Source organism: Leptopilina boulardi, unplaced genomic scaffold (assembly GCF_019393585.1).
Source record: "Leptopilina boulardi isolate dan_hultmark-lab unplaced genomic scaffold, ZJU_Lbou_2.1 LbouV2_266, whole genome shotgun sequence".
NCBI classification, from domain to species: domain Eukaryota; kingdom Metazoa; phylum Arthropoda; class Insecta; order Hymenoptera; family Figitidae; genus Leptopilina; species Leptopilina boulardi.
In genome coordinates, this window is record NW_026137825.1 from 1,634,630 (window position 1) to 1,645,584 (window position 10,955).

Consider the following 10,955-nt stretch of genomic DNA (forward strand, 5'->3'; position numbering starts at 1 on the left):
TTATCAATTATTAAAATAGAAAAAAAAATTATCAAATTCAATTTTAATAATTAGATAATTAAAATTATTTTATCAAATTATTGCGACTTTAATTTAATTAAATGAAAATCCTAACAAAAAAATTTAATTTCCTTTTTTTGATAATTAAAATTATTTTATCAAACCATTGAATTTGATTTAATTAAGGAATTAAAAATACTATTAAAAAAAAAGGTTCAATGATTTTATTTCATTGTTGCGTCATTACAAAGTATTAAAAAAAAAATTAATATACAATATAGTCAGTCTTAAAAAGAACAAATAATTAAAAATTTCAATTATATATAAAATTGACAAAATTTAAAAATACTATAAAAAATATTTTTCTCTAAACTTGTTATTATTTTTCTGTTTTAATATTAAAAATAAATTCCTTCATAATTCTGTAAAAAAATTTTCTTCTAAGCAATGCAACAATCTTTAAATAATTTTGGTGTTAAAAAAATAACTTTTTCAGGATCAAAATAATTTGTATCATAATTAGGACCTTCCATAAAAAAATTTTCCAATTCTTGTTGTTCATTTTCGGTGATTTGTTTTTTTTTTCTCAACGATAATAAATGCATATAACCCGAACTACCACCACAATCATCAGGTGGACATGCACCTTTACCATCAATACATTTTGGATAATTAACATTTGCCACGGCATTAAAAATATTAATTAAAATAATATCATGTATCCAAGCATCGTTCATATCATAAATATAAATTGCCTTCTTTTGATTTTCAATAAAATATTTACTTATTTCAATATCATTCTCCCATATTGTTGTTATTGAATATTGTTGACTATTTGGTTTTTCACCAATTATTTCACGTTTACCAGTTAATGAATTTTTCACATAAAATTGATGCATATGCGTACCATACCAACCCATTGACGATATTATTGAATCGCTTAAATGGCCAAATGTATAATTTTCAGGTAATTGAATTTGTCGCCAAATCATTGGTTTTACGTCTCTTAGAATTATTTTAAATTCATAAATTTTTCCCTCACTTTCGGCCATTTTTTTTTTTTAAATTTTAATTTTTAGTGAGGAAATTTTCTGTAAATCGAAGGAAAATTGTTTTAAAAAAAATTAAATTTTGGTAAATAATAATTAATATTTAATTAATAAATATAAAAATATTCCAATTAAAAAAAAAATAGGGAATAATTTTAATTTTAGAGAATTTTCTCCAAATCAAAAGAAAATTGCTAGAAAATTATTAATTATTTAGAAAATAATTTTTTCGATAAGAAAAAAGTAATTAATTAAATTTTTTTTCAATTTTTTTTTCGTCAAATCAAAAGGAAAAATTGGTAAAAATTATCAATTGAATTTTTAGTAAATAATATTAATTAATAAAAATAGTTGAAGAAAAAAAAATACTGAATAATTTAATTTTTTTTGCAAATCGAAAAAAAATTTTATTTTCAAAAGGGGAATTTTTTGGAAAATCGAAAGAAAATTGTTAATTAATTAATTTAATTAATGTTTAGTTCTACTTTATAAAAATTCAAATTTTCGTTACTAAACAAAATTTAACAAATTTTTTTTTTCTTTTTTTTCAATTAAATAGAAAAATTTTAAATATATTTACCTTTGACACAGGACAAAATATTCACGTGTATCTTTCTTGACCGTCAAATACTCAATAACTAATATTATTGAGTGTATTGACACTTTTAATGAATTTACAAAAATTATGGAAATATTAAAACAATTTTTTTTTTTTTTTTATTAAAAGCAGTGAAAATAGTTAAATTTTTTTGATTTTAATTAAAATAAAGCAACAAAATTTGTAAATTAATAATTAAAATTAATAAATAAAATTTGCAATAATAATAATTTTTATATAATTGCAAAAAAAGTTTTTTTTGTATTTTTAAATAAAAACGAATATTAAGAGTAATAATTGTTTATCATCAATAAAATAGAAAATTGTCAATAAAAATAAAAGAATTGATTTTTTTTTACTAAAATTAGTAATAATTGATTATTAATTATTTTTCTATTAGTTTTTAAGATTTTTTGTTAAGGACAATTTTAATTGTCCGTAAAATATTGAAATAAATAATTAATATATTTTTTTTAAAAATTGATCTACTTTTGATAATTTTTGCTTATGTAGTGTGAATTAATTAATTTCAATTAATTACGAATTTTAATTATTTTTTATAAATAATTTGAAATAATTTTCGACTGCAATAAACAATAATAATAATTATTTTTTCTCTATAAATTACCTGTGTTAATTAATTTATTTTTTGTTAATAATTTTAATTTATTGATTTAATTATCGTATAATTATAAATTTCAGTATCTTAAAATACCACCCGATTTCTTTGGGATTTAATTAGAATTTTGAAAATATTTACTTACCTAAGTGAAACAAATACAAAAGAATACAATAAGTTTTAATTAACCGCCAAAATATAATTAATATTTCAATTATTATTTATGCGATAACATAATGTTAATTCTATTATTTTTTTTTTTTTTATTTAGAAAAACAATTATTTTTTCTTTCTAAAAATGTTTTTTCTATTTAAAAACAATTATTTTTTCTATCTAAAAATATTTTTTCTATTTAAAAATAATTATTTCTTCTATCTGAAAATATTTTTTCTATTTAAAAAAAATTATTTTTTCTCTAGATTTAAAACGATTTTTGCTCTATTGAAAAAAGAAAATGTTTGCATTAAAAATTTTAATTTAATTAAATTTATAATTAGAAATTTAATTTTTAATTTAAGAGCGAGAGAGAGAGAAATTGAAAATAAAATGTTAAAAAATAATGAAACAATTGAATATGTCTTTATTGCAAAAATTTTTATTACAAAAATTAGTTATAAAAACTTTCTTTAGAACCTTTAAAGAACACAAAAGATAGAATATTTGATTTCTTTTTTTCGTGTTCGTAATATACACTTAAGATATATAAATATATAAATTATTTTTTTTCGAGTCAACGACGAAACAAAAACGAGTATTTTTAAATTTTATATAAATGTATTATTAAATGAGTTTTTAATAAACAAAACGAAAAAAAAACTATACGAATAATTATAAAAATAACACCAAAAAAAAAAACGCAACTTCGCGTTTAAAGTGTAATAATAGTCATAATATATTAAATTCATTTGTCGAAAAATAAAATAAAATCCTTTTCTTCTTTCTTTTTTTTGGTAATCTGAAACAATAAAATTTTTTTTTCTTAAAATTCAATTCATTTCCTCTAATTTCGTTAAATAAAATAAAAAAAGAAATTACTAGCAAAAAAATGTTTAATTTATTAGTTAATATTACTTTCTTTTTTGCCATTAAAAAGAAAAAAATTTATTATTATTTTTTTTATTTCCAAATTATTTCCGAATTTTTTGATAAAACTTTGAAAATACTGTAAAGGAAAAAAAAGGGAGAAATGGTAAATAATTATGTTAATAAAATTGGAAATAGCTAAAAAATAAAGATTTAATTGATATTAAATTCTAATTTTTAATTAATAAATAATAATTTTAAATACCAATTAACAAAATTATAAAAATATCAAAAAAAAAATTATTAATAAAATTGAAAATAACTGCAAAAAAAAAACGGGATAAATTATAATTCAGAATAAATGGACATTATCAATAAAATTAATAAATAATAATTTTAAATACCAATTAATAAAATTATAAAAATATCAAAAAAAAATTATTAATAAAATTGAAAATAACTGAAAAAAACGGGATAAATTATAATTAAGAATAAATGGACATTATCAATAAAATTGGAAATAACTGTTAAAAAAAGAATTATAATTAATAATTATAATTATTATTATTATTATTATTATTAATAATTGAGAATAAATAAAATTGAATATAACTGTAATAAAATGATAATTGGGAGTAAATTACCCTTTTTTTCTTTTGAAATCTCTCAAATTTATCTCATTCCAAGCATTGAGAAAAAGTCAAAAACCCCAAAATCAACATTACGTGGATTAAATTCCTCAGGATCAAAATCATCATCAATTTGATACCATTCAAGTTCCTCGCGTTCCTCATCGGTGAGTTGTTCTTTTGGTTTTCCTCGTTTCTCCAATAAACTCTGATAACCCCATGTACCACCACAATCCTCAGGTGGACATGCACGTTTACCAGCAATACATACAGGATATTCTTTACCATCAATTGCAGGTAATATTCTCATTAATTGCACTTCATGATCCCAATTATCACCAAAATCATAAGTATACAATGCTTTACTTTTATTATTAATGAAAAAATCTTTGATTTTCGTTTCTTTTTCATCAAGACTTGCACACGAATCATCCATATTTGGATCCTCGCCAATTGTTTCTTGTCCACCAGTTTCGGGATTTTTCATTTTAAAATCATGTAAATGACTACCAGCCCAACCCATTGCATTAAGTATTGCATCACTTAATTCATAAAATGTATAATCCTCAGGGACTTGTATACGTCGCCATATTGTTGGTTTTATTCGTTTTAATGAAATTTTAAATTGATAAACATTTTTTTCTTCTTTTTTTTGATTATTATTATCAATGTTTTTCATATTTTCCATATTTTTTAAATTTTCCATTATTTCAACGTTTTGAACGTTATTATTATTATTTTTTTCGATATTTTTCACATTTTCAATATTATTTTCTTCATTTTTTGTATTTAATAAATTTTGAATATTTTCCATATTTTGAACATTATTTTCAATATTTTTCATTATTTGGATATTATCCATATTTTCAATAGCATTTTGTGGAGTTTGTTTATTTTGCAAAATTGGCAAATTTTGCAAATTTCCAATATTTTGCAAATTTTCAATATTTTGAATTATCTGATGATTGTTGGTATCAGCCATTTGTGGATGCGGTATTTCTGACATTATTTCGAAACCTAAAAATTAAAAAATTAATTAATTAATTAAATTAAAAATTACTTCAAAATTTTGAATTTTTTTGGGAAAATTTTTTATTGTTTAGTATTCTTTAAATAAAAAACAATTTTTCAAAAAAAAAAAAAAAAAAAAATTCATATTTTATTATAAAAATTAGGATTTTATTATTAAACAAATTTATAATAAAAATTATATTTTATTATCGAAGTTATAGTTTATTATTTATTTATAAAATATAAAATTATAAATCGGTAAATTTTATTTTTAAAACGTATTTTTAATTATAAAAATTATATTTTATTATCGAAATTATAGTTTCTTTTTTATTTATAAAATATAAAATTATAATTTATAAAATTATAAATCGGTAAATTTTATTTTTAAAACGTATTTTTAATTATAAAAATTATATTTTATTACAAAACACATATTTTGTTATTAAATATTGTTACATGTATAATAATATTTCTTTTTTTTGTATTAGTATTTATTATTAAATTATAAAAATTCTATTTTATTTTAAACATTTTCATTCAAGCGTTTAAAATTTATTTATAATGAAATTTTAATTAAATTTACTATTTTATGTTTATTATTATTATAATTACAAATTATTTATTTTATAAATAACAATTTTTCAAAAAAAATTCATATTTTATTATAAAAATTAGGATTTTATTATTAAACAAATTTATAATAAAAATTATATTTTATTATCGAAGTTATAGTTTATTATTTATTTATAAAATAATAATTTATAAAATTATAAATCGGTAAATTTTATTTTTAAAACGTATTTTTAATTATAAAAATTATATTTTATTACAAAACACATATTTTGTTATTAAATATTATTATATGTATATTATTTTTTTTTTGTATTCTTATTTATTATTAATTTATAAAAATTCTATTTTATTTTAAACATTTTTTCATTTAATCGTTTAAAATTTATTTATATTGGAATTTTAATTAAATTTACTATTTTATTTTTATTATTATTATAATTACAAATTAATTATTTATTGTAATTATAAATTAAAATTTTTAAAAATAATTAGGAATATTTATTTATATGTAAACGAATTTCAAATAAATATATAAGGATAATAAATAAAATATAATAATAAGAATAATAATAATAATAATATTATTTGTATATTAAAAAGTAATTATTATTAATTTCTCTAAATTATACATAATTAAAATTTATAATTATATAATTAATAGATGGAAATTTAAATAAAAAGATTAATAGAATAAATTTGAAAAAATAATAAAATAAATAACGTCACGTAAATCACAAAAACGTAAAAAAAAAAAAAAATTAAATTTTGTCCAATTATTTTTAAAAAGTTAATTTGAAATTAATTGTATTCTTCGTACATTTATATATTAAATAATTATTCGTAATACAATTTACCAATTCACAATATAAATATTTCGAAAAATATTATCGTTTATTTATAAGCAATGTCAAAAGTGCGAAATCAAACACGTTACATTTTCGACAGGATCAAACAAGATTAAACAAAAGAATTTCGTAACCTATAAATAATTTCTAACCGTTTTTTTTTTCAATTTAAAGGCAAAATTAAATATTAATCAAATTTTAATCTCCTTATACTTTTTATAGTAATATCATTACAATAAACACACTAAATGAATCTTTTTTTTCCAAAAATATAAATATACTATATTATATAGTAAATATACTTTCTTCTTTTGTTTACGAAAACTGTCAATATATAAATCCATCACAATAGAAATTATATTTTACGAAAAAAAAGAGAATGAAATATTAAACGGAATTATTGATAGTGAATTAATATTCTACTTACTTTTATTTTCCTTTATTTTCTTTGAAGAAATAACCAAACAAGATTAAACTGCGATGAAATTCTAGATGAGAATGAAAAACAATATTATATGTGAAAGAAAAACACACACATAGAAGGGAGAGAGGGAAAATAAAAACAAGGGTGCCACTATTATAAACAAAATAACGTTAGTGATTGGTGGAAGGTGGACAAAAAAAAAAGAATCGAATACTAGTTACAATTTTTTCCGATAGAGCGAGCGTTTTGCAGTAACGGATTTTTGCAATGCAATGAAAATAAACACAAATTTTGGCAAAAAAAAATAGTTAATTAACAATTTGTAGTTTTTTTCCACAATATGTATGTCATATATAAATTTAACGAAATAAAAACCATTTTTTCATACAAATTTTTTATGGAAGTACTTTTTTATTTTTTTTTTTTTTTTTTTCAATTTTAGTCTAATTATAAATTAGAGAATTTTACTAATATGAAAGAGATATATTTTTGTATTATTTAAATAAATTACTAATATAAAAATAAAGCGGAAGTAAAGGAAAGTAAAGTTGGAGAAAGTTTTTTTTTGAACACAAAACGGAAATTTATGTTGGCAATATTGTAACTTTTTTTTATTTATTGACTAACTTCACTCGATTGGCAAAAATGGACCGCAGAAGACGCCGAAAAAAGAAGGTAAGAATATTTTTTATTATTTTATATGGTTTTTATGTAATATTTAATTAATTTTATTTCGTATTTTTATATTTAAGTAGAAAATAATATTCCCTTTATTGAAAATACTCGATGACAATAAAGAAAAATCACTTTTTCTTGCGTTTTGTTTCTCTTTGTCGCACAAGCCGCGTCTTAGACAAAATAATTTTTTTTTCGATAATTGTATTTTATATTTTCTACTAAAAAAAAAACAAAAGAAAATTTAGTTTTTAGTTAAATTTTTCATTTTTTTTAAAAAAACAAAAGTTTTGTTTGGTACTTTATTATTAGTTGCGAAATTTTTTGATAAAAAACTAACCTCAATTTTCTTCAATATACAATTTTTTCCCGAAAATATGCAATGAAAGCGCAGAGAAAAAAATATTTTACATATAAAAATAATCAAAAAGATTATCTTATTTTGGATAAAACTAAGTATATATTAAATTCGTTTCTAAATTTTAGAAAAAGAAAATTAGAATTTTGTTGATAACTAATTTTCTTCTTTGAAAAATTCCTATAAATAAAAAAAATAAATAAAAAGTAACGAAATAAAAAATAATATTAAATAATAAATAAAAATAATAATAAAAATAATAATTATGATAATAATAATAATAAATAATAATAAATAATATTAAATAATATATAATTGAAAACTAATTTTCTTTTTTTGAAAAATTTCTATAAATAAAAAGTAACGAATTAAAAAAAAAAATAAATATAAATAAAAAAACGGGGAAAAATTAAAAAGTTTCAAAAGCATATAAAAATTTTCTATTTTTTTGAAAAATTGTTTTAAATAAATAAAATAAATAAAATAAATAAAATAAATAAAATAAATAAAATAAATAAAATAAATAAAATAAATAAAATAAATAGAATAAATAAAATAAATAAAATAAATGAAAATAAATAAATATAAATAAATAAATAAAAAAAATAAATAAATAAATATAAATAAATTATAAATTTTTTTTCAAAATTCGATCTTTGTGAAAATAATTTTGAAGTTTTTAAAAAATAATTATTTTTATGTTTGTATTTTATTTGTTTTTTTTTAATTTTATTGCATTTGAGAGAATTTAATATAAAGATAATATTTCCTTAAATGTTTAAATTTCTTCATCCCCACCTTTCACTCTCTCTTGCGTTTAACAAGATTTTATTCTCTCTCTGTCTTATTTTTTTCCCCCCTAAGAATCAAGAGAATGCTCATCAGTGCACGAGTTCGCGGCAAACTACACGCATATATTCTCTCTTTAATCTCCCAAGTCTCGTATAGAAATAATTTTTATATTTTAAAGAAAAACAAAAAAAAAAAAAAATTTCATAAAGACAAAATATCTCATTACATCGCTCGAATTTTTTTTCTTTTTTTAACTTATAAACAATTTTCCCCCCTATTTCTCCATTGAAAAATATTTTCAAAGTGTTTTATGAATTTTATTAAAAAAAAAAAAAATAAATATTTGCCAGAAAATTAAAAAATGAAAAAACTGTTTTTCATTTGTAAAAATAAATTTAATTGATTTTTATTAATTTATATTTTAATTAAAAATTATTATATATACAATTAAATAAATGTTATTGGTTTTTCTTAAATAATTGTTAAATTATAATGCAGAAAAAAATGGTTTTTTTTTTATACTTTTATGAAAACGTACAAATGTGAGAATGTGAATATAAAAAGTGAAAGTGATTTTTTTTTTCTTAGAAAATAATCAATGTTTTTTATAACGAGTAAAAAGTTGGGTACTTGAAAAAACCAAAAAGGGGATTATTAATGGATTAATTAATGGATCAAGAAGCTCGATTGGGCTTCTTCAAACGACCGATTAGAAGGCACAGAAGACACTCGAGAAATTGCAGTAAAAAGATGCCGAGGTCCATGTTGCAGCCAATCGAGGAATCTAATTCGGCAAAATCAAGTAAAGATTTAATTTTTTTTTTAATTAATTTATTTTTCTATTTTATAATTTCGGTTTTTTATTTTATATTTTTTATTATTATTTTTCTATTTCTATATTTTTTTTTGCTTAATTATTAATTTATTTGATTAATATTTTTTTAAAATTATTATTTAATAATTATTTATTAATAATAATAAATATTTATTTATTTATTAATAATAATAAATATTTATTTATTTATTTATTACACTTATGCATATAATAATGCGTACAAGAGGAATCCGCTCGTATAAGAATATAATAAAAAATTAATATAAAACAATATAAAAACAACAACAATTTGACGATCAGCTAAAATTTTCTTAATTAAAAAAAAACAATGCTTTTTAAAGATTTAAAGTCATTCGAAGATAAAATATTTGCCAAAATATTAAATATTAATAATTAATAATAATAAATATTAAAATAATAATAATTATATCATTCTTATTATTATTGTTATTTTATTATTACTATTATTAATTTATAATATTAGTAAAAATCAAGGTGCATAAAAAAATTATTTTTTTTACGTTTCGTTAGCTCAGCTATCCTTATCAGAAATATATAAAAATATATAAATTAAATAAAATAAGTATTAAAATAAAAAGGAGAACAATACAGTTCCTAATTTATAGTAATTTTTTTTTTTTATTTTGCAAAAAAGAAAATAATTACATAGTCAACGACCATTGCAAGGCACTAAAAAATTAGGTAAAAAATTTGTTAAAGTAATATAAAAAAAGAAATAAAATTTAATTATTAAATAAATAGAAATAAATAATAATAATAATAAAAATAAATAATAATAATAATAATAATAAAAATAAATTTTTTAAAAATTTGATTTGAAAATTAATAAAGAAATTATTTTTTATGAATACAAATAAAATTTTCACACAATAATTAAATAGTACAGATCAATATTTAATAGTTTTGTACAGTTAGGTCAATTTTTCTTTTTCTTGAAACGAAAAATTAAATTTAATATTGGTCAAAGAAATAGATATTGAGTTTTAATTTACAAAGAATTTGATTGATGAAATTACTTTTTTTTTTATCTTATTTAATTGTCATTATTATTATGATAACGTGTGTGGGAATTATTTTTTTTTTATATATATATATGGGGATACGCCTTTTCTTGTTCTGGGATATCGAACACTTTCACTTTTTTCCTTCTCCACGGAAGTGAAAAGAAAATGATCGGTCGCGGGTAAATCTTCTATTATACGGCTTTTACCGTCGGTTTTGCTGCGAGGAAAAACTCTTATTTTCAAGGGAACTTGCGCGAGAGAAGATCGGCGACGCACTCATGCGTTCCGATCCTATCACGCACAGTTGGGGTTCTTTTTTTTTCTAAGATTTAAACAATTGAGTTGTCAAATTATTCTCGCCAAAAAATAATTTTATAAAAATTTTCAATTTTAATTTACAAAAATAAGATTTTTATTTATTTAATATTAAAATATATAGAAGTAATAATAATAATAATAATAAAGAAATAAAATTACAAAAATGAACAGAAAATT

At 18.1% G+C, this 10,955-nt stretch overlaps 2 protein-coding genes across 2 annotated transcripts; both read right to left on the bottom strand.

The window, feature by feature from the left end:
- Nucleotides 1–209: 209 nt before the first annotated feature.
- LOC127281397 (uncharacterized protein y4hQ-like) lies at nucleotides 210–1,698 on the bottom strand. The gene is made up of 2 exons (XM_051305095.1): nucleotides 1,630–1,698; nucleotides 210–1,091 (listed from the first exon to the last, which is right to left on the bottom strand). Exon 2 carries the CDS (start codon nucleotides 1,050–1,052, stop codon nucleotides 441–443), a length of 612 nt encoding a protein of 203 aa, XP_051161052.1. The 5' UTR covers nucleotides 1,053–1,091; nucleotides 1,630–1,698; the 3' UTR covers nucleotides 210–440.
- A 1,126-nt stretch (nucleotides 1,699–2,824) lies between these two features.
- On the bottom strand, nucleotides 2,825–6,935 carry LOC127281391 (uncharacterized protein y4hQ-like). The gene is made up of 3 exons (XM_051305087.1): nucleotides 6,779–6,935; nucleotides 3,935–4,936; nucleotides 2,825–3,222 (listed from the first exon to the last, which is right to left on the bottom strand). The coding sequence occupies exon 2, from the start codon at nucleotides 4,923–4,925 to the stop codon at nucleotides 3,963–3,965; it is 963 nt and encodes a 320-aa protein (XP_051161044.1). The 5' UTR covers nucleotides 4,926–4,936; nucleotides 6,779–6,935; the 3' UTR covers nucleotides 2,825–3,222; nucleotides 3,935–3,962.
- Between the last annotated feature and the right edge of the window lie 4,020 nt (nucleotides 6,936–10,955).